General features: G+C 37.1%; 4 protein-coding genes across 4 annotated transcripts; all 4 read left to right on the forward strand.

Moving 5' to 3' along the window:
* Positions 1–1,593: 1,593 nt before the first annotated feature.
* On the forward strand, positions 1,594–5,018 carry LOC108232132 (cytosolic sulfotransferase 3-like). Its single transcript, XM_017409736.3, has 8 exons — positions 1,594–1,693; positions 2,069–2,201; positions 2,297–2,425; positions 3,392–3,492; positions 3,690–3,816; positions 4,195–4,292; positions 4,371–4,545; positions 4,634–5,018. The coding sequence occupies exons 1-8, from the start codon at positions 1,673–1,675 to the stop codon at positions 4,744–4,746; spliced, it is 897 nt and encodes a 298-aa protein (XP_017265225.1). The 5' UTR covers positions 1,594–1,672; the 3' UTR covers positions 4,747–5,018.
* Positions 5,019–6,842: 1,824 nt separating this feature from the next.
* Positions 6,843–11,352, forward strand: LOC108231966 (cytosolic sulfotransferase 3). Its single transcript, XM_017409414.3, has 8 exons — positions 6,843–6,978; positions 7,360–7,495; positions 7,591–7,719; positions 9,307–9,407; positions 9,605–9,731; positions 10,312–10,409; positions 10,488–10,662; positions 10,751–11,352. The coding sequence occupies exons 1-8, from the start codon at positions 6,958–6,960 to the stop codon at positions 10,861–10,863; spliced, it is 900 nt and encodes a 299-aa protein (XP_017264903.1). The 5' UTR covers positions 6,843–6,957; the 3' UTR covers positions 10,864–11,352.
* A 312-nt stretch (positions 11,353–11,664) lies between these two features.
* LOC112450298 (cytosolic sulfotransferase 3) lies at positions 11,665–16,078 on the forward strand. Its single transcript, XM_025004435.2, has 9 exons — positions 11,665–11,701; positions 12,068–12,153; positions 12,633–12,768; positions 12,865–12,993; positions 13,781–13,881; positions 14,622–14,748; positions 15,127–15,224; positions 15,335–15,509; positions 15,817–16,078. Exons 1-9 carry the CDS (start codon positions 11,680–11,682, stop codon positions 15,927–15,929), a joined length of 987 nt encoding a protein of 328 aa, XP_024860203.1. The 5' UTR covers positions 11,665–11,679; the 3' UTR covers positions 15,930–16,078.
* A 1,086-nt stretch (positions 16,079–17,164) lies between these two features.
* LOC108231992 (cytosolic sulfotransferase 2-like) lies at positions 17,165–23,021 on the forward strand. The gene is made up of 8 exons (XM_025004436.2): positions 17,165–17,301; positions 18,524–18,662; positions 18,810–18,938; positions 21,025–21,125; positions 21,209–21,335; positions 21,663–21,760; positions 21,932–22,106; positions 22,188–23,021. The coding sequence occupies exons 2-8, from the start codon at positions 18,524–18,526 to the stop codon at positions 22,298–22,300; spliced, it is 882 nt and encodes a 293-aa protein (XP_024860204.1). The 5' UTR covers positions 17,165–17,301; the 3' UTR covers positions 22,301–23,021.
* Positions 23,022–24,044: the final 1,023 nt, after the last annotated feature.

The following is a 24,044-nucleotide window of genomic DNA, read 5'->3' on the forward strand; positions in this document are numbered from 1 at the left end:
GCTTAATTATTAATTAATCTTGTTGTACAATGACTAACATAAAAGTCTTCATTAAAATCTGAGAAGTTAAATTCAAGTGTACATATGCTACTTTTTTAATCATAGCACGATATAATTATTTAAAATGGTTTATTTTTAAAAGATTACAACATAATTTCAGCTGCAGTCTTTCAGTGAGTGATCCTTTTTGCTTCATTTTTTCCCCTGCATCACTTCTCGCAGTTCACCACAAAGTCATATAGACCAAGACTTCTTATGGAAACAAATAAAAATGGGGGACTCCTCAGAGACTGAGCAGATGTGCAGTTCTTTAGTTCTCAGAACAGAGCACTGACCACTGAAAAACTGAACAAAATGGAAAGAGCTGAACTATTCACACTAAAAGAACAATTCACTACCAGCAAAGTTAGTGTTTAAAAGTGGCTGATGTTCAAGTGAGTCTTTTTTTGTCATTTGTACAAAAAAAGTAGAGCTCTTGATAATTCTTGTCAGCTGAACTCTCAGCGTGACTTCTTTACTAAGTGATTATGCACAATGTTTATTCATTCAGTTTATTGTTGTCATGACTACTGCTCTGTTTCTTGATGCCCCTTTTAACTCAGTATAGATCATTATGACTCTCAAAATGACTCACATTTACCCACTTCATGAATTTGTAAACTTCATTCTGCAACGTTCATTTTTTTTTCCAGCAAATATATATGTGATTTGCAGGCACAAAGAAAAAAAGCTTTTAAAAAGTCTTTTAATTCTATGAAAAACTAAATACACCTAATTATTTCTTCAGTAATTAAGATGACAAATAGCAGGCAGGCACTGCTAACCAAATGTGCCTAAATGAGCTCTTCCAAGAAAGCAGAAGCTTTGATATTTTGCAAGTCAGGAGCATCAAGGAATGTGTTTAACACATGACCAAGGGGAAAAGACATCAGCAGTGATTTTAGAGAAGCAACTGTTGTTGCCAACCAACCTGGAAAGCACTCTAAAACTATTTAAAGACAAATAATCTGTTCATTTATTTTCTTTTACCTGCTTGTTACTGTTCAAGATTGCAGGTGAGCTGGCACCCATCTCTGGCAGTCATTGGAGAGGGGGCAGGTTGTCAGCCAATTACAGGGCCACATAAAGACAAACGAGACAGACAAGCATTAACTCTCACTTTCAGTCAAACGATTCAACTGGGTGAAAGCTGAAGGCTGGGTCAAACTGACCATGCTACAGAACCGCAGCAGAATGGCTGAGAAAGAAAAGCTGCAATAGCTCAGAGTTCAGACCTCAACCTGACTGAAATGGGGAGGTGGTCTGAGGTCTGAAAATGTTGTTCACCACTGAAAAGAAGAGCAGACCAAATGTCTTCACAGCAATGTGGAGGATGGAAACATCATTTTGAAAATGATTGATTTAAGTTACAGCATCTGAAAATGATTAATTATTCTATGTTCAGATACATAAACAATTACATGACTTCAGGTTATGTGCTCGGTACATGTTGGAGGAAAACTGGAAGGGAAAGTTCAAGAATTCTGGGGAGAAAAGGTGGGGCTGGATATTGAGATTACACCTAAGCTGATCCTAACTTTGGAGATCTGTGTGGTGAGGAGGGGAAACAGTTCACTGTAGTTAGAGGGAAAGACATTACAGGAAGTGAAGCCCAAGTGATTCCAGTAGCAACATGTCACTTAACCCTGAGAAGGTATGTGAACTTTTGCTGCTTTTGTTCCTGAGTGAGTGCACTGCAGTGTTGAGTCTTTTGTTTTCAAGCTTATTAGATGTCATAAATTATATTTTAAATGCACACAAAAGCTTCATGCAAACACTTCAAATCTGTGGATCTCAGCCCCTCTTTATCTCAACAAGCAGCTGTCGGAGTCTGAATGCTTCCTCAAACGTTCTCTTTCTATGTGCAGTCTATGTTAAGTAAAGCTTTTTGATGTTTAAATAGAATCAACATAATAATCACACAAATTTACAACAATTTTTTTCCCCTCTTCTCAATGTAAATGCAACAAATGCAGATCATATATAGCGTAGGTTTTTATATTTTGTTTTGTTTCTTTTCTAAATTCTGAATGTGCCTCGACCTGAACTCTTTGATTTCCATGGAGTCCCGATGATTCATCGTTTTACGGACAACTGGGAAAACGTACAAAACTTTGAGGCCAGACCGGATGATATTCTCATTGCAACGTACCCCAAAGCTGGTCAGACTCCAACATCTTTATCCATGATTCCTAAATCACAGCAGTGTGTGTGTTGAGGTGATGAGTAAAATGCCTTCATCTCTGACTCTCTTTAGGAACCACCTGGGTCTCCTACATCCTGGACCTGCTGTACTTTGGTCAGACAAGTCCAGAGCGTCAGACGTCCATCCCCATTTATGAGAGAGTGCCCTTTTTGGATGTCTTCATCCCGGAGATGATGTCAGGTTGATGATCAACTTCATCCTTATGAATTCTCTTTTGCTTTCAGCGGACTTCAAAGTCTCCACAGCCGTGTACAAAAAAGATCAGTTTATGATTTTAAAAAAGAAACAAAATCAATCAGCTTTTTTCTAAACTTCCTTTATCTGTACAAATAGGTACAAAGTCTGCAGATCTGGACTTGGCTAAAATACAAATTCCATTTCTCAGTTGTGATTGTGATCCAGTGCACAGCTGGATTCAGGGTCAAACCTGTTGGTCTTCTGTGAAACCTTTCCTTTGTTCATGTGGATGAATGGATTTGGTTATTGTTAAACTTTAAAGCAAAGCCCCTCTTCACCTTCAGCTCTCAATGCTGCAAGATGTCTTGTCAAAGTTGACCTGTAATTGGACCCACATTAAATTCACATTATTTTTTTCTAAACTAAAGCCTCGGGTCCAAAACTGCCACCACATTTCATTGTGTTCACACTTGGGCAATCACAGGTTTTCTTTTATACAGTTTAGGAATATGGATGTCTTTTTTCACAAATATGTGGCCAATTTAATATGTGCTGTTATTATCATGAAAAACTGATGATTCTGTTCATTTATTGGAAAAGAACACAAGTTCCTGTTTACTGACACGAAGTGATGCTCATATTGTTGTTTAGAACTTTTTGGTTTCCTCAGTGACCAATCTGTACTTAGTCAACTATCAGTTCTGCAGGTTCCTATTGTTAAATTTAATGTAGCAAAGTAATTTAACCATCTGCTGATATTATCCTAGCTGTAGTCTTTGATATGTCCAGTGTATTTAATTATGCTTTGGAATGATGCTTTTGCCTGTGTTTTTATCTTTAGTTTAAAGTTTGCTGAATTCATCTAGCACTTGTCTTTTGTTGTGTTGTAAGAGAAAATTGTTTACAAAATTGACTTGTTTACAAAATAGAAAATTGACTTTGTTTATTCCATCATATATTCACATACAGGAAAAGACCTGGCGGACAATCTTCCCACCACCCCTCGACTCATCAAAACCCATTTTCCTGTCCAGTTTGTGCCAAAGTCCTTTTGGGAGCAGAACTGTCGGGTAATGAAGCCTCTGTGCTGTTTGGGTTTCTCTCAGTGTATGACTCTAAGGAGTTGAAGTATTGAATCATACTGATGTTCACACAGTCAAGGGAAATAAACCTGATTTAGGATCATACATGACACATTTCATTTGAGAGGTTAAAAGAAATGATGGGTTTTTAAGGAATGTTTGTGTGTGGTTCTCATCTTCTGTAGATCATCTATGTGGCCCGGAATGGCAAAGACAACATGGTGTCTTATTTCCACTTTGATACCATGAACAAGGGCCAACCAGAGGCTGGATCCTGGAGCAGCTATTTCCAGAGATTCCTGCAGGGAAACGGTATGTAAGAAAGGCTGCAGTAAAGTTACTGTTACTGCTGCTCACATGTACTTCATGACACAGTCATATTTAGCAACAGACCAAATATCATGTCATCATTATCAGGTGATAAATTTGAGAAATTGTATCTCAAATAATTAAAACCTGTCATATTAATCTCTGACATTTGTTTGTTTTTCATCAGCCACAAAGTGCAAAGTATGAAGAAAAAGGCGAAACTCTCAGTACAGGCTAGACTAATAGCTCGTCAAACAAGAAGTTGATTTAACAAAGTTTTGACAACCAGACAAAAAGCTTTTAATATAGCTGTTGTATCATTTACAATTGATATCATCCACATGGGTTTAACACTCCTCCTCATGTTGTTCTGTGGCTCAGTGGTGTTTGGCTCCTGGTACGACCATGTGAGCGGATGGTGGAAGAAGAAACAGACCTATCCAAAACTCCACTACATGTTCTATGAGGACTTGTCCGAGGTAAATGGTTGTTTTACGTCCAAAGTTCATCTCTGGTTGGTTGCATCTCAAAAATAAAATTTTACGGTGTGTTTCCAGGACACTGGACGAGAAATAGACAAACTCTGCTCCTTTCTCGGCTTGTCTATTTCACCCGAGCTTAAGGAAAAGGTCCTAAGTGGAGTGCAGTTTGATAACATGAAAAAGAATCAGATGGCCAACTATTCCACTCTCTCAGTCATGGATATGAAGATTTCTCCCTTCATGAGAAAAGGTTTGTTTAACACTGATATGAGGCCAGAGAAGAAACTGATTCTCAAAGAAGAACAAAAATGCTGAAAAGGTTGTTTGTGTTTCTACAGGGAAAGTTGGTGACTGGAAGAATCATTTCACTGTGGCCCAAAACGAAGCATTTGATGAAGACTACAAGGAAAAGATGAAGGATCCCACTCTGCATTTCCGCAATGAAATTTAAACTGTTTGAAGCTGAGTCCATGATTGACCTAATGTGAAGTTCAGTGACTGAAAATGAAATACTGTAATCTGACTGGTTTCTAAATCCATGGCAGAGCATTTTTTGCATTTGTTTTGTTTTTGTCAAATGTGAGAATAGACATGTAGAGTGGCTGCACAGCATTTACAGCGGGGAATCAAGTCGAAGGCCCCACCCAGATCCAGCAGCTAAACCAGCTAAAACACATCGCTGATGTAAACAAATAAAGATCCGAATGTGATGATTAAAGTCAATGAATCTGTTGCATATCATCAATGACAGGCTCTGTGTTAAATAGTAGGTAATTTTTGGTATTTTGCACATTTTAGTTGTCAGATATTATTGACATAATTACAGAAAGCATCAAAAAGTGAAAGTATTCAATTTATTATACAATTTTTTTTTTGAAACAAAAAGTTAGTACATCAAACATATACATAATTACATACATATAATAGACAAATAAATATTTTGATCCATACTCCTTATCAGTTGGTGGCGGCAATGCACATTTTCCGTTTTTGCCAACCGACAGAAAAATTTACAAGACGATGAAGTCCCTGACTGATGCTAAGGTCAATTAGAAGATGATTACTTTTTCAACGGTCTCCAGTCCTGGTCCTGGTCCTGACGGGCCACTATCCTGCATGTTTTAGGTGTTTTTTTGCTTTGAAACAATTGGTTTGAATGAGTGTCTTACAGGCTTCTGCAGAATTCAGACCTGCTGAAGCGCAGGTAAATATCTAAAACATGCAGGGTACAGGCCGCTGTTAATGAAATTTATTTTAATTTGGCGGTGAGCATTAGCTGGTTTGTGACTGGACTGGAATGGAGACTCGGGTAGAGGATGACAAAGACCTGGGTTTTAATGACTGGTCTCAGTTGGTAAATGGAAGAAGGCAAGGTGGAGGAAGAACCAGGCAAGAGGCGAAAGGGTTGACTGGAAAGCTAAATAGAAAAAGAAGTTTAAATAAAATTAGCTCAGATGCAGGAAGCATTGTAGTTAACATTTCACATTGACATCATTGACATTGGTCAGATGTGTCCAGAGCGTCAGACCTCCATCCCGAACGTCATTTCAGGTTAATGATCAAACTCTATATTCATTCATTCCTCATAAAATCTCCTGAGCTTACAGTGGATTTAAAACAAAACATTGATTCATCAGTATTTAAATGACAATTTTCTGTTGCGCTGTTTAAAAAAAGTAAAGTAAATAAAGTAATTTGCTCCTTTTAAATATGTAGCCCATACAAGCTGGGTGAAGTACAAAGTCTTTTTTTTAATCAGTCAGACTTGACCAGGTTTGTCCCCTGTTTTGTTGCAAGGCAAAGTCCATCTTGGAGTGGTTTTAGGATGGCAGCAATCCAGTTCGGTTTTGGCCTTACTCAGACATGCCATTGGCTTGTCAATCAGATCAGAGTTATGCTATTTCTCCAAACTTAAGTTGTTCAAAACGTTTGGCTTGTTTTGAAAGCACTTCCCGGAAAAGAAAAAAAAATCTATTCTCTTTAAAACTCTATTTAAAGAGAGAGAAAGAGCATAGCAGCTTAACAAAAATGTCTGAAAGACTGTCCTTATGAACATATTTCCAAAAAACACAGCACCTCACTCACAAAAAAAAAAAAAAAGAAACCCCTGCAACAACAAAAACTGCTTACTTCTGCAGAGTGAAAGCTCAAGGCTGGGACAAATGGATCATGCAACAGGACAATAATTAAAGCAGCATTCATGCAGCAGAATGGCTGTGAAAGAAAAGCTGCAGTGGTTCAAAATTCAGACCTTAACCTGACTGAAATGCAGAAGTGGTCTGGGGTCTAAAATTGTTGCTACACCAAGTCAACACTGTTAATAAGAGTTGGCTGAAAATCCTCTACAACAATGTGAAAGACCGAAAAGGTCATTTAAAAATGATTCATTGAAGCTGCTGCAGCTGAAAGTGATTTCTTTTTCACGTCCAGAAACAACAACAAAAAAGTGCGTGGCTTCAGCTTGTGTGCTCAGCATGTGTTGGTGGACATTGGGAGGGGAAATTTTAGGAACTCTGCAGACATGAGGTGGGGCTGGATATTTAGATTACATCTGAGCCTATCCTGACTTTGTGCAATGAGAAGATAGGAGGGGAAACAGCTCACTGTAGTTAGAGGGGAAAAACATTGCAGGAAGTGAAGCTCAAGAGACTCCAACGGCAACATGTCAGTCGATCCTGAGAAGGTATGTGAACTTTTGCTGTTTTTGTTCCTGAGTGAGTGCACTGCAGTGTTGACTCTTTTGTTTTCAAGCTTCTTGGCTGTCAAGAATTATATTTTAAATGCCCACAAGGGCTTCATGCAAACACTTTGAACAAATCTGTGGATCTCAGCCCCTCTTTATCTCAACAAGCAGCTGTATGAGTCTGACTGCTGCCTCAAACGTTCTCTTTGTATGTGCAGTCTATGTTGGGTAAAGCTTTGTGACGTTTAAATAGAATCAACATTTTCAAACATAATCTGGCCTGATTTATCACAAAATACAACTAGTTTTTATTTTCTAAATGTAAGTGCAACAAATGCAGATCATATATTCTGTAAGTTTTTATATTTCTGTTTTAAAAAGCTGAATGTGCCTCGACCTGAACTCTTTGATTTCCATGGAGTCCCGATGGTTCATTATTTCACGGACAACTGGGAAAACGTACAAAACTTTGAGGCCAGACCGGATGATATTCTCATTGCAACGTACCCCAAAGCTGGTCAGACTCCAACATCTTTATCCATGATTCCTAAATCACAGCAGTGTGTGTGTTGAGGTGATGAGTAAAATGCCTTCATCTCTGACTCTCTTTAGGAACCACCTGGGTCTCCTACATCCTGGACCTGCTGTACTTTGGTCAGACAAGTCCAGAGCGTCAGACGTCCATCCCCATCTATGAGAGAGTGCCCTTTTTGGATCTCTTCGTCCCAGATGTGTTTTCAGGTTGATGATCAACTTCAAGCTTTACCTTTATGAATTTTCTTTAGCTTAAAGTGGATTTAAAAGTCTCCACACCAATAATTAAAATAGGAGTGCTTTGTGATTAAAAGAAAGCAGAACTATTTTCTAAATTGCATTTAAAAATGCCACATGTACAAATAAGATGAGAACAAATCCACAACTATTAACCGTGAAAGTGATCCAGCGCAAAGCCACTCCCCACCTTCAGCTCTCAATGCCTGTTTCATGTCAACTTTGACCTGTTATTGGACCCACATTATTTTTTGTAAACTAAAGCCTCGGGTAAAACGCTTTCTTAGAAAGAGCAAGTTGCTGTTTTCTGACACGTAGTGATGCTCATAATATAGTGATGCTAATGTTGCAATAACCAGTTTGCACTTAGACAACTATCAGTTCTATAGGTCCCTATTGTTAAATTTAATGTTGCAAAATAATTTAACCATTTGCTGATACTGTCCTAGCTGTAGTCTTTGGTGTATCCACTGCATTTAATTATCCCCCACTGCACGAGGTGAGGCAATGATTATGTTTTTGCTTGTGTGTTTATCCATATGTCTTTAGCTTTATCAAACTATCATATGAACCACTGGATAGATTTTAACTTGCAGAAAGTAATCCAATGAATGTACAGAAGTCAAAGTTTCTCATTGTTTTATCTTTTTTTAGGTTAAAGTTCTACAAATAATTTGAATGAAACTCTAACGTATCTTACCTATTCATTATTTAACCATAACATATTCAGTTTTACCAAGAGTATGTGGAGTTCATTATATACTGTATTTACAACCCCAATTTCAAACAAGTTGGGATGCTGTGTATATTGTAGTTAAAAACTGAATGCAATGAAATGATTTTCAAATTTGACAAATCCATATTTTATTTACAATAGAACATGGTAAACATATTAAATGTGGATGCTTTTAGATATTTACCCAGATTCCTGAAATCATTTGATGATGATGTGAACTGTAGATGATGGGATATTAAAAGTTTTTCCAATTGTCAGTTAAGGAACATTATTCTGAAATTGTCCCTCTATGTTTAGAAGCTGTTTTTCACAGACTGGTGAACCTCTGCCCATCTTTACTTCCAAAGATTTGGCCTCTCTGAAATGCTTTTTTTTTTTTTTTAAATCCAAGTCTTCCTCCTGACCTGTTGCCAATTAACTTAAATTACTGCAGAATGGTCTTCCAGCTGTTTCTTATACAAACCGCTTACTTTCACAGACTTCTGTTGCTTTGTCTTTTTTGGGATGTGCTGCTGCCATAAAATTCAAAATTACTTAAATTTTTCCAAACAATTATACAAATTTTTAATTTTAAACATTTGATATGTTTAAATCTGAAAATAGAGATTTATAAAATTTGGATATCATTGCATTATGTTTTTATTTATATTTTAAGCAATGTCCCAATTTCTTCTGAACTGTTGTACTTCTCAGTATGCCGTTTGGTGTTTTTTTTTTTATTTTTGTTGTTGTTTCATTTTTGCTGAATTCACACAGCACTTTTTTTGTTCTGTTGTAAAAGTTGTAAGCTTGGTGTATTCATTTATTATTGTCTCATACAGGAAAAGACCTGGCGGACAATCTTCCCACCACCCCTCGACTCATCAAAACCCATTTTCCTGTCCAGTTTGTGCCAAAGTCCTTTTGGGAGCAGAACTGTCGGGTAATGAAGCCTCTGTGCTGTTTGGGTTTCTCTCAATGTATGACTCTAAGGAGTTGAAGTATTGAATCATACTGATGTTCACACAGTCAAGGGCAATAAACCTGATTTAGGATCATACATGACACATTTCATTTGAGAGGTTAAAAGAAATGATGGGTTTTTAAGGAATGTTTGTGTGTGGTTCTCATTTTCTGTAGATCATCTATGTGGCCCGGAATGGAAAAGACAACATGGTGTCTTTTTTCCACTTTGATACCATGAACTCAATCGAACCAGAGGCTGGATCCTGGAGCAGCTATTTCCAGAGATTCCTGAAGGGAAACAGTACGATTTTTCTTTTTGTCTTTTGTTTTATTAGGTTGCAGTAAAGTTACTCTTACTGTAGCTCACATGCACTTCACAAATATTTAGTAAACAAAAGAAATATCATTTAATCAATATTAGGTAATAAAATTTGAAAACTTTATCTCTAATGATTAACACCATATTAGTCTTTGACATTTGTTTATCATATCACGAAAAAGCAAAATTTCAAAATCAACCTCTGAAACACTCGGGGATGCACTACATTAGTTTGTAGAATCACTTTTAGCAGCAAAAACTTGGGTAATAAAAGGTTTTGTTGAAGGTCTCACACATCATGGTGGTAAAGTTTTGATCCATTTTTGGGATAAATAGTTATCAGCTGTAACATCAGCCACAAAATGAAGAGTATGCAGAAAAAGGCAAACCTCTCCATACAGGCTTGCCATATAAGGGCTCATTCAAATTGTTTCTGATTTAACACAATTTTGTGATGCAAACCAGATAAAAAAAAAACTTTTGAAAGTGTTTTTTGTATCATTTACGAGTGATATCATCCACATGGGTTTAACACTCCTCCTCATGTTGTTCTGTGGCTCAGTGCTGTATGGCTCCTGGTACGACCATGTGAACGGATGGTGGAAGAAGAAACAGACCTATCCAAAACTCCACTACATGTTCTATGAGGACTTGTCCGAGGTAAATGGTTGTTTTACGTCCAAAGTTCATCTCTGGTTGGTTACACCTCAAAAATAAAATTTTACGGTGTGTTTCCAGGACACTGGACGAGAAATAGACAAACTCTGCTCCTTTCTCGGCTTGTCTATTTCACCCGAGCTGAAGAAAAAGGTCTTAAGTGGAGTGCAGTTTGATAACATGAAAAAGAATCAGATGGCCAACTATTCCACTCTCTCAGTCATGGATATGAAGATTTCTCCCTTCATGAGAAAAGGTTTGTTTAACACTGATATGAGGCCAGAGAAGAAACTGATTCTCAAAGAAGAACAAAAATGCTGAAAAGGTTGTTTGTGTTTCTACAGGGAAAGTTGGTGACTGGAAGAATCATTTCACTGTGGCCCAAAACGAAGCATTTGATGAAGACTACAAGGAAAAGATGAAGGATCCCACTCTGCATTTCCGCAATGAAATTTAAACTGTTTGAAGCTGAGTCCATGATTGACCTAATGTGAAGTTCAGTGACTGAAAATGAAATACTGTAATCTCAGTTGTTGCTAAATCCATGGCAGCACATTTTTTGCTTTTGTCAAATGTGAGAATAGACATGTAGAGTGGCTGCACAGCATTTGCAGCGGGGCATCAGTCAAAGGCCCCACCCAGATCCAGCAGCTAAACCAGCTAAAACACATCGCTGATGTAAACAAAACAAAGAGGTTTTGTTGCAAATATGCAAATGTGAGTTTAAGAAAGAAGTTAATAAATTTGTTGAATATGATCAATTGCAGGCTGTGAAATTCTACCTGGGTTATTGTCTGGCTGACTTATAAAGAGCTTAATTTCACTCAATAAATGTAAGGACTTGTCATGTCTGAATATATGTGATTAAAGTCAACTTTTATATTCAATATGCACTGATGTAATTACTCCACCCCCCAATAAAAAAGCAACACGGTTTACACAGTAAGCTGTTTTGTATCTTTTATTTTGTATTTGCAATACAATTCTTTTTTTGTTGTTTTTGATAATGTTGCTTCTGTAGAAATAAAACACAGAAGATATGAAAATGATTGCAGAAAATAATAAAAAAAAAAGCTAACTAAATAACTTGATTCAACCTTCATTGACACCTCTTGGTGGAAGATTATAAAGAAGAGTGGGTTAAAAATCCTCTCCAACACTGATCCACAAATCTTGTTTAGTCATACGCTTTTGCTGCATAGTTTCCTGCTCCACCACACCTGATGCACATAGTTTAATTCTTCAGCGCGTCACGTTTTGCAGAAGCTTGTTGATGATTCACTCATTTGAATCAGGTGAGCTGAAGCAGAGAAAATATCTAAAACATGCAGGATAAATTTCCTGAGTTGTTGCTGCATAAAGGAATTTTATAAGCTTTAAGGTCATTGTATGCAGGAAGGTTTGCACACAGCTCACAATATGACTTGCCTTGCAACCTGGAACAGATGGACTTGTGTTAAACTGGCAGAAGTGATTTTATATTTATATATAATATCCTGATGCATAAAGTCTTAAAAGTGAAAAAAAGTAAAAAAAAATTCTGCATCTCCTGTGCCCTGTAAGTCCTTGAACAAATTTGGAGGTCAAAGTTCAGGAAGAAATGAGGTGTGGCTGGAGACATTTTACCTTTTAGCCAGTCCTGACTTTTGAGTGCTTCGCAGTGAGAAGAGAGGACGGGTTTGGTGAAAACCGCAGGGAGAGGAGCCAGGCAGGTTTTAACAGCAACATGTCCAGTGATTCTAAGAAGGTATGTGATTTATTTTTTTATTTTTTTATTTTTTTCTTGAGTGACAGTACACTGGATGTTCATAGAGTTTGATACTGAGCAATCAATTATGATTTGTTTGGGAAGTTGTTTTAAAGTACACAGGAGCTTCATGCAAGTAGTTTCCAATCCAGCTTTATTTGGAAAAAAACTTTAAACACTTTCAGAGGAGCAAAGTGCTGTACACAGCAGAAAGCATACTTCACTTCAGACAAAAATATACAATTAAAACATAAAATTGATCAAATTAATCTTCTAAAGTTAAAAGGTCTAGCAATGTGCCTGAAGTTTGCAAGGATTGGAGGAACCAATCCAGACAAACTTTAGTTAATTGTAACTTTTCTCTCTCCAGCGATAAGTTTTTTATTTTATTTTCTTCCCTTTTTCCTGTAAGGTCACAGATCATATTTCTGGAAGTTTAATTTTTTTTCCTCTGCAACTTTAATTTTTTCTTTATTAAGGTAAATATGCCTCGTCCTGAACTCTTTGATTTCCATGGAGTCCCGATGACTCATTTTTTTACGGACGACTGGGAAAACGTCCAAAACTTTAAAGCCAGACCGGACGATATTCTCATTGCAACGTACCCCAAAGCTGGTCAGTCTCCAAGCATCTTTATCCAAGTTTTTTAAATCACAGAAATGTGTGTGTTGTGGTGAAGAGTTAAATGCCTTCCTTTCTGACTCTCTTTAGGAACCACCTGGGTCTCCTACATCCTGGACCTGCTGTACTTTGGTCAGACAAGTCCAGAGCGTCAGACGTCCATCCCCATTTATGAGAGAGTTCCTTATTTGGAGCTCAATAACCCGAACGTAATTTCAGGTTAATGATCAAACTCTATATTAATTCTTCATAAAGTCTCCTGAGCTTTCAGTGGATATATGAAAACTCATCAGTATTTAAATTTCAGGTTTTTTTGTTTTGCGTTGTTTTACAAATAAAGTGATTTAAAATAAGTGAACTAGGAATGTTTCAAAATCACTTTTGAAGTCTCAGCCCACACAAGCCAGATGAAAACCAGTCTGAATCCATAAGTACAAAGTCTTTTTTTGTTGTTTTTTTAATTTGTCAGGCCAAGTTTGTCCCTTGTTTTGTTTCAAAGCAAAGTCCATCTTGATTTTAGGGGTTTAAGCTAACAGATTTGGAGCTTTATGAATTTCCTTTTTCTAAAATAAAACCACACAACAGTACTATAAAGATTTGCTGTCATTGGTCTCATTAGACAATATATATCTTTGTTTTGGAATATTGAATATTATCTATATATTGTCTTTGCAAATGCCTGGCCATTTTTTTTTTTTTTGTCACCAAAACTTTTCAACATAACCTGGAAGTTCTTTTTTTGTGGGTTTTGCTGTCGGAGACAAAAAATACCAAGGACACCACAAAAGAAGTGATTAAATGTAATTGCTGTCAGAAATTGTTTAACACAGGTGCAACTTTAGACACACTCTCTTCTGTAATATCAGATGCCTTGTTGTTTGGACTTTTTTCAATGATTTACACAAGACTTGCTGAACTAAAGTCTGCACTTGTCTTTTGTTTGTCTGTAATCCAGGAATAAGAATGAGTCAGAGTTTTGTATATTCAGTTTTATTGTTTCATACAGGAAAAGACCTGGCGGACAATCTTCCCACCACCCCTCGACTCATCAAAACCCATTTTCCTGTCCAGTTTGTGCCAAAGTCCTTTTGGGAGCAGAACTGTCGGGTAAAGAAGCCTCTGTGCTGTTTGGGTTTTTCTTAATAGATCCTCTCAAGGAGTTGACATGTTGGATGTTAAAACGGTCAGACAGCTGTCAAAGGATGTGTGACAGATTTTATTTTTTTTTTTTTTTTATGGCTTGAAAACATGATTCATTTTTAAGTGATTTTTGAAATGGGGTTTTCGTGGAGAGATTATGAAGAAGTATCTTTCCTGTTTCTATAAAATTTTGAACAACCTCAGTGTAGAGAAATAGTTTAATTTTGATCAGATTGACAAGATAGAGGCTGGTCTGAATGGGGCCAAGACCCAAGTGAATTACTGCTGTCTTAAAATGACTCCAGTCTCCATATAAGCCAACACTACATTTTATAAAGTAAGCCTAAACACTGCCATCCTGTCTACATTATATAATTATTCCAGCAGAAATATTTTGATCTTCCTAAGTGTTTCAGCTAGCTGATGCTGCCACTATTTGTGCTAACTAAAACACAGAAATTTCATGTAAATAACAGTGTAAGGTGAAGCTAATAAGAAAATAAAAATATATAAAAAATAGTTTACATGAACCGCTATGATATTTTTGAGATTGGAGATGTTCTTTGGTGGCACCAATCCACTTCGGTTTTGGCCTTACTTAGATCAGCTGTCATCTCACCAATCCAGTCACAATTAAACTCTAATTTCTCCAAACTGAAGTCATCCGAAAAGCCATCTGCAACAGGTTGTCTGCTTCTCTTCTGTAGGTTATCTATGTGGCTCGCAATGCAAAGGACAACATGGTGTCCTATTTCCACTTTAACTGCATGACCCGGCTCCTACCAGAACCTGGAGACTGGAGCAGCTTCTACCAGAAATTCTTGGACGGAAAGGGTATGTGGGAGAGGCTGCAAGACAGCTGGTCATTGTCACTTGTGATGATAATAAGCAGGAGATGATTTAAAAAAAGAAAAAAATCTGGTCGTTACCAGATCTGAAAATTCCCAAACTTTGGTTTTAATGAATACCACTACCTAACATATTATTCTCCATCATTACAAAAACTATAAGGGGTGCTTTTAATATTTGGCCTACTTTTTGTCAAGTAAACAATGACTGCTGAGTAAAACGTGCTTTAAGCATTTGAAGTTGATTTAACTCAATACGACTCGATGAGGACCAGACAAAAAGCTTTAAAACTAAAGAAAAGATTTCCTTTTTTTTTTTACATGAATTCAATGATTTTCTTGACCTTGTTTTATTTTGCCTCAGTGCTGTATGGCTCCTGGTACGACCATGTGAGCGGTTGGTGGAAAAAGAAAATGACTTATCCGAACCTCCATTACATGTGCTACGAAGATCTGAGCGAGGTAATTGGTTGGTGTTTGCTTGGTTATTTTTGCTCCTTTTCAGAGTTTACTTCCAAAAGTCATATCTGGTTTGGTCAATGACGCAAAGCTACTTGATGACGTGTTTCCAGGACACTGGACGAGAAGTGGACAAACTCTGCTCCTTTCTCGGCTTGTCTCCTTCAGCCGAGTTTAAAGAAAAGGTTGTAAATGGAGTGCAGTTTGATAACATGAAAAAGAATCAGATGGCCAATTATTCCACTTTCCCAGCCATGGATTTCAATATTTGTTCCTTCATGAGAAAAGGTTTGTTGTGCTTGATCAGATTGGGGGGATTGGGACAAAGTGACGTTTCAATGCTGTCTGTTGGTTGCCTTAGTTAATAGTTTATCTAATTAGTAGTTCTTATAAATAATGATTCTGACTGTATTTTATATGTGGATTGAAATGACTGTAATCGGATTTATGATTTGAAATTGTTACTATGTTGAATAGTTGACTTTTATCACACATTGGTGGAATATAAATAAATTTAAATTGAATGGTAACCTAGAGAGGAAATGACTCTTAAAGTAGAGCAGAAAAGTCCAACTAGTTGTCTGTGTTTCTGCAGGGAAAGTTGGGGACTGGAAGAATCATTTCACTGTGGCCCAAAACGAAGGATTTGATGAAGACTACAAGAAAAAGATGAAGGATCCCACTCTGCAGTTCCGCAATGAAATTTAAACTGTCTTTGATTGAATCTGGGTCCATGATGACTCAATGTTCTGTTCACTGTGAAAATGAAAAGTGCTTATTGTTAATGTCAAAAATCAAAACTTCCGTCATGTCTGATCATTTTTTTATCACAATATAAGAATGTGCTTAAAATAAACAATGATTTCAAGAAAATTTGTCATTCTTAAAAACTCAGAACAAAACACTAATACAGGAGCTGATGAGCAAATATTAAAAAGTAAAACAAAATAACTAAGTACCAAAAGTAAGGAAATTAGTTTGGTTGATTTTTTTCTTCTTCTTCTTTATCAGTGCTTCCTGGCAATAAATCTTACACAGCTGGAAAGCCTATTTCTTCTTAAATGGTGCCACATCCTTTAGCAAAAAGCTTTTGTGGATCAAGCAGCAGAGCTGAGTGTGTGGGTTGCACTTGTTGTGGATTTTATAAATAAGCAAGACGATTGTCTTTTGCAGCATTCAGTGCTTCCGCAGCTCACAAGTTCAACAGAGTGCAAGAGTGAGGAAGTTGTGGCCAAGAAAACCACAAGGCAGGATGTTTGTTCTGTGGACCGTGATTCCTGAAGATTTGGACACACGGGCCAATCAGATTCCAGGAAGGAGCTTGCGATTGAAGCATGCATGAATTCTACAGTCTGACAGGGGCTTCGTGACCCGAGTTTTCTTGATTAGATAGGAGAAGGAGCCAGACAGCGACCTTACAATTCAGTAATCAAAATGTAACATTCTTATCTCTAATTAGTCATGACACAATTAAATCCACAAGTATGAAATGTTCTTTTGGGAACATAACATGATATACTGATCATGTACCACAATCATGAAATATTCTTTGGCATCAGCAATGTATAATTTTTCATCCACGCACATGAAAAACTTGCCAAATCTCTGCCAATGCAAAACAGCGTATTCTGCTATTAACTCTTGATTGGATGATTGAAGTCGGCAGTTTAGCTATTTTTTCATTTAACAAACATGATATTGATTTGCTCATCAAACTGTCCACAGAAAAGCAACTAAGTGCTTTCTCTAAAATGTTGATTTTTTTCTATTAATACAGAGAAACACAATTAACCATTCAGGGCATTTCTTTCTGTGTTTACAGTTGCTCAGACGAGACTTTTTTTTTCCCCATTTATGACACCCTAAAATCCATGCTAAATGCTGGAAGCTTATCTAACCAGATGCAGGAGCTCACATGTCACTTTCATTATAAATGCTGAAGTGCAGTAAGCAGGAAGTAGTTTAGCATTTTGCACTGAGTATTGCACAACAAGCTGGTTCCTGTCCTTTGGAAGAGTCACACACAACTACAGTGGGACAGATTTACTTGTTCAGCTTTGTAGGTCTGTTTTCTGCTTTGGTAAGTCTGTTTTAAGATGACTCAGTTTAATATATCTGTGTGCCTGCAGGGATAAAGAATTGAAAAGCAGGAGCATAAAGCTTACTCGCAATCGTGGAGAACATTTGAGTTCAAAGGAGACAATTGCCAGTGAATCATTGCCTGGCAATGACTTTGCTTATTTATAAGTTTACTAAATCAGCTTATGTTCAATATGTTTTAAATGGAGACTTAAAAAAAAATCAAAGGTCCTCCCATATACTGTCCATGTTTATTGGTACATTTCACTAGGATGGGTTAAACAATCAGCTGAAAGGGATGTGTTGTAATTTTACGGTTCTTCATTTTACTAGTACATGCTTTTACTGCTAGGGCTGGCTGTTATGTCTTTGTAATATTTAACAGCCATAGTTTAATATTTAATCAGTGTATTAAATGTTAAAAAAAATGTTAAAAAATGTTCTAAATTTGTCTTGTATCTGGTCAAAAAACTTAGAAATTATACACCAAACAACCTATGGCTGAATCAGGAATAGTGTAACATTTGGTAGAGGTATATCACACAAGATAGACAAAAAAAAAAAAAAAAAAAGGAGATCAATGGAATTTTTGTGAAAGGCTTGAGAAAGCCCTTCCTTTGGAGCGTTATAGTTCAGGCATACTTCCCAACACAAACACCATTCAAAGTTTAAATGGGTCACAGAGGGTTGGGTTTTGGCTCTTTTCTCTCAAATCTACTCAAAATGTTGAGTGCACACCTAAGCTCCCACAGACTTCAGCTATATTTTAGCTAAAAAAATCTTGTCAAATATCAAAGTAAAGAATCTTTTTAACTTGAGAAACTGACTTAGAAACATAAAAATTCACATGTGCAACTATCAGTCTTTTGCCACTTACAGTCTGAATAATTTTTAAGCTTCAACTTAATTTTTACACAGCAGCTGTTTATGTAAGGCTTTTCAGTCTGTGTTTTTGTCTGCCTCTCATTAACTTGGCAGTCATAGAGTGACAGACACAGGCGTGTGGTTACCATGGTGACCCTATGACCTACTGGCAGCAGGTTTAACACTTCTTTTGATCTTGGTTTTCTTTACACTCTTATACAGTTTATATGTCAAATTGTTTTCTTTGTTTAATTTATGGTCAAGTTAATGTTGGGATTTTGAGCAGTAGCTGCATTGGCTCCGTTCAAACTTTTCTTCAGAAATTGTCTCGTTAAAACTACTCCTACTATTCCTCACAGATGGAGCTGCCAGCTCGACCGACACTTTTTGATTTTCATGGCGTCTCCATGACCAAACACTTCACTGACAACTGGGAAAACACCCAGAACTTTAAGGCAAGACCAGATGATATTCTTATAGCCACTTACCCTAAATCAGGTGAGGTTATGTGTCCAAACATACAGAACCCTTGTCATAATAGTAATTTTTGTTTTTAAATGAACAGGCTGGGAAAAATAAAAATAAATAAATAAAAACATGTATGTTTCTTACTTGAAAAGTTTGTGTATTTTGTTCTAATCTCAGGAACCACATGGGTCTGTTACATGCTGAATCTTCTGTACTTTGGCAACATGAGTCCAGAACGTCAGAAGTCCGTTACTCTGAATGAGAGAGTGCCCTTCCTGGAGCTTTGCGCACCTCCTCGGCCCAAAGGTTTGATCTTAGGGTCAAATAGGGACTTGAATATGTTTAAAGTGCATGTCAATAAATTAGAATACCATCAAACAGTTTTTGTATTTCAATGATTCAATGTAAAAAGTAAAACTCCTATATAATTTCATTATGCACAAAGAAATGTTTATTTATGTTAATTTTGATTATTGTGGCTAACAGCTAATTAAAAAACCCAAACTCAGTTTCTCAAAAAATTTGTTGATATTGAAAAAGTTCATTCCTGAAAACACATAGTGTCACACTTTAATTGGCTAATTAACTCAAAACACCTGCGAAGGTGTCCTGAGCCTTTAAATGGTCTCTCAGCCTGACTCACGGGGTAGACTGCTGACTTAAGAGTTGTCCAGAAGACAATCACTGATAGCCTCCACAAGATGGGTAAACCACAACAGGTCATTGCTAAAGAGGCTGGCTGCTCAGAGTGCTGTATCCATGCATGTTAATGAAAAGTTGAGTGGAACTGCAACCCTGTGAGGATTGCAAGGCGAAGCCCGTTTATAAAGTTTGGGGAGATTGACAAGACAGCGGCAGCTGGAGTCAGTGCATAGGGGCAACAAGATGCAGACGAGTCTAAGACATTGTCTACAACTGTCCCATTCCTGTTGTCAAGCCACTCCTGAACCAGACAAAACATCCAAAAAGCTTAACCTGAGCTAAGGACAAAAAGGTGGACTGTTGCTCTGTGGTCCAATGTCCTCCTACCAGGCAAAAGTAAATCTTTAATTTCATTTGGAAATCAAGATTTCAGAGTCTGGAGGAAAGGTGGAGAAGCACAGAATCCAAGTTGCTTGAGGTCCAGCGTGAAGTTTGAGACTGTGACAATTTGGGGAGCCAGGCCATCTGACAGTGTTGGTTCACTGTTCAAAGTCGGCTCAGTCGTCTACCAGGAAATTTTAGAGGACTTCATGAAACTTAATGGACATGCACATTTCATTTTCCAGCAGGACTCTGCACCCAGGCCCGTCCGGACTGGCCATTTGGGAGCACTGGGAGAATTTCCGATGGGCCCGGCTGGGCTTTTGGGCCACGAGGGCTGGTGCTAAACGAATAACAATAATTCAAATATTTGTCAGTGATTAAAACGAGGAAGGCTGGGCTGTTTAGACACGCAGCCTGCGCTCACAAACACACCCCAGGTTCACTGTGCAGCCGGGTGCCGCCTACTTCAGTGTGTATTATGTAACCACTACAAGCCCATCACACAGGGGGGGAGCTGTTCAACCAGCCAGCACCAGCCAGTTACAGAGCTGTGCTTTTTTTAAACAAATGCCCTAGGTTTGAGAGCAAAGGTACAGACTGAGAAAAGTAAGTTATCTTTCGGCTCAGCACTGTGAGATTCCAGCAGAACTGAACAAAATACAGCACTGCCTGCAATCACTGTTAAAGTTTATAAATCAAGTAAATGAATTAATGTAGTCTGTATGATATGAATGAATCTGCATAACGAGTTTCACTTTTTGAATTCAGTTAGGGGAAAAAATGAACTTTTTGATAAGGTAACTAATTGAGATGTACTCGTACAACAGAGGTTTCATTTAGAGCACTTTACTCTAAATTCTGTTGATTGTCGGCAGAAGAAAAAAAAAACTATTTTCTGAAAACAAGAAACAAGTGGCTTGTTTTAGATACAGTTTATTGAGGAATGAACAGCTACCAAAACACATTCTTACACTAAGACATTTTCTTTATATTTCACAGATTTATCTTATGTTGAGGCTCAGCAGTGGTCATGTGAAACTGATTATTTGGCCTTTATTTTATTTGTTTATATTTGTTGGAGTACTGATTCTTATCTACATCTACTTTCTGCTGAGCTTTGTTTCAACAGAGTGGAAAAGACAGCACAATCCCTTGAGTTTCAAGGCTTTAACTGTTCATATGGCGAGATTTAGTCACAAAGAGCTGTCGCTGCGTGCTTGTACTTTTGTAACTCTCCTTTGATTGACAGTCAAATTCTGTCCGTCCCTTTAGCTCCAGTTTTTAAACCCAATAAAGATCTCAGACAAACTACTCTAAACACTTTGCATGTCCTCAAAACCAAACTTTTCTTTTTTCTTTAACAAAGGTAAAGACTTGGCAGACCAGCTCCCCACTTCTCCTCGTCTCATTAAAACTCATCTACCCGTCCAGTTTGTACCAAAGTCTTTCTGGGAGCAGCGCTGCAGAGTAAAAACACACACACTTATATGCATTAAAAAATAATAAATGAAAGCGAAACACTAATTTATTTACCACATCTGTTTCCTAAGATTGTCTATGTGGCTCATAATTCAAAAGACACTGTTGTGTCTTATTACCACTTTGGCCGCATGAATAGTCTCCATCCAGAGCTGGGAGACTGGAGCACCTTCCTGCAGGACTTCATGGAGGGAAAGAGTGAGTAGCCGGAGGCCAAGAGCCATAATGCTTCTGCCCCTGTGTGTGTTTGTCTGTGTTGGGAAAAAATATCTCGTGAACCACTGAATGGATTTCAACCACACAGCTTAGAAACCTCAAAAACAGCTATATCTCTGTCAGTTTTACAAATACTGAGCTAAGTTTGGTGTGGTAGTAGCTGAGAGTCGTTTTCAACACCTATTCCAAGAGCTGATGCATTTTGTAAGACTTTGCAGTATTTCATGAGATTTGACCAAAATGTCTGTAACTCGGTCCTTAAAAGTTCTCTGTGTACACGTTCTCACATGTGGTGTTCTGTCTTTTCAGTGGTGTTTGGATCATGGTACAAACATGTAAACAGCTGGTGGGAGAAGAAGCAGACTTATTCAAAACTCCACTACATGTTTTATGAAGATTTGACTGAGGTGCAGTGAGCTGAGCTATTAAAACACTTTTTTCTCCTCAACAACCCTTTTCTCGCAGACTTATTAGCTATTCAAAGCGTGTTTAGGGTTCACCTCAAAGAGAGATTTTCTCTCCCATGGAGGATGCAATGCCGTTCATTCTTTCATAGTTTTTTTTTTAAATGTGGGCAGGATTCTGGAAGAGAAATAGACCGACTTTGCTCCTTCCTCGGCCTATTTCCCTCAGCTGAAGAAAAGGAAAAAGTCAGAGCGGCGGTGATGTTTGACAATATGAAGCAAAACAAAATGGTCAACGGCTCCACTGTCCAGATAATGAACCATGATGTGTCTCCTTTTATGAGAAAAGGTACAAAAAAGTCCTATTTTTCACATTTTGTATGGAAATCTTCTCAATTAACAATCAATTTAACCCAATGATTCTTTTCAGGAAAAGTGGCAGACTGGAAGAACCATTTCACTGTGTCCCAGAACGAACGTTTTGATGAAGACTACAAGCAGAAAATGAAGAATCCTACACTACACTTTCGCACTGAAGTTTAGAGATTTAGTTGCAAATAATGGAATCCAGAGCTGATATTTTGAACGGCAAATTAGAAGGTTGATATCAAATAGTCACCCACAGCAAAATATTGGTGAATTAATAAATACCTCACATAATCTATTAAGCACAGTGGTGGAGGGTTAATGATCTGGATCTGGATGATAATCAGACACCTTATAACCTCATTTGCACACCAAAGTGTTGTAGCATGAAAGGTGTCCGTTCAGCAGCTGAAGCTTCACTCAGCTTGGTTTCTTGTAATTGGACAAGAATCCTCATGAAAGTATTTTTTATCAACCTCTATTTTTTTAACCAGGCGAATCCCATTGAGATCACATATCTCTTGTTTAAGGGAGGCCCGGGCAGAGGCTTGAATAAAGTAGTAAAGATCTTAAACTGAAGCAGAATTTCAAAGACAAGTGGGTCCAAATTCCCCAAAATGAGACTTATTGTGTCATAAAGGATATTACATAAGTCACTGCTGCAAGGGTGGGTCTACAGGTTTTGAAATTATGAGCTTTACTTTCTGTAATTTCGCTTGGTTGTTTTCAAATAAATGAAGTGGTCCAGTTTAATGTTGTTCATAACTGTTTACTTTATCCTGGCATGTAAATCTATAGAACTGAAAGAAGATTTTTTTTTTTTTATTTAATTTTTTTTATCACAAGTGCATTTGATCTATTTATCCACTGAAAATAAACTACTTGCCGCAAGACTGTTTATCATTGGTGTAGTGTGGTCTCTTACTTAAGTCCTTTGTGTTGTATCTTTGAGCAGTAAAACAAAAAGCTGAGCTAACAGGACGACTCTGAAGTTAGCTTCCAGTTTGGCAGTTTGATAAAAGGTCCATTTCACCAGATTTTTAGTGTGTTGAACACCTTTAACAAGTTCCAATTCCAAAACGACAATACTTACACTGTTCAAACTTGAAATAAATTATTCTATATCAATAGCAGTATCAATAAAACACAGTTTGTGATTTAAAAAACAAAAACAAAAAACTTTATTATGTTTGTAGATGATCAAATTTTAAATAAGGCCATTTTTGTGCTTTACATTTGGATATCATTAGAACTGGCCCATTTTACAAACTACAATACATAAGATGAATTAGATTATTCTATACTAAAAACAGGATCAATTAGACAGTGTCTGTAAAGAAGCGCTTCCAGGCTCCAGTGTAAGTATACTTTTTGTAACGTGGTAAGACTTGAACCACACCCAACCACACACTAATCTGTTAAAAATCAAACAAATAAATAAATAAAATAAAAAGGGCATGGTGAAATGTTGGAATATTGTAGATTTTGAAACGGACCAGATCAAATGTGTTGTCCAAATGCCATTTCTTTAACGTTCACAGACAAAATGAAAGTGTCACGAATCACAAACTATTTTTACTTTATGCTTTATTGATTCTATTTACAGTGTAAAAATAATTTAGTCCCAGTTTGAATGCTGTAAACATTGTAGTTTTTGAACCGGACCAATTCAAATGTTCTCTAGATGCTTAAAAAAAGCACTAAAATGTCCCTTCCTTGAACTTTCACAAACAATATATATATATATATATATATATATATATATATATATATATATATATATATTTAAACCATAAACTGTATTTTAACAATTCTGTCTTTAGAATAAATGATTTCACCCAAGTTTAAACAATCTAAGTACTGTAGTTTTTTAATCAGAATTGATTAAAGACGGTCACCACACTAAAAAGTTGGTGGAACA

The sequence above is a fragment of the Kryptolebias marmoratus genome, linkage group LG8, assembly GCF_001649575.2.
Source record: "Kryptolebias marmoratus isolate JLee-2015 linkage group LG8, ASM164957v2, whole genome shotgun sequence".
In the NCBI taxonomy this organism is placed as follows: Eukaryota; Metazoa; Chordata; class Actinopteri; order Cyprinodontiformes; family Rivulidae; genus Kryptolebias; species Kryptolebias marmoratus.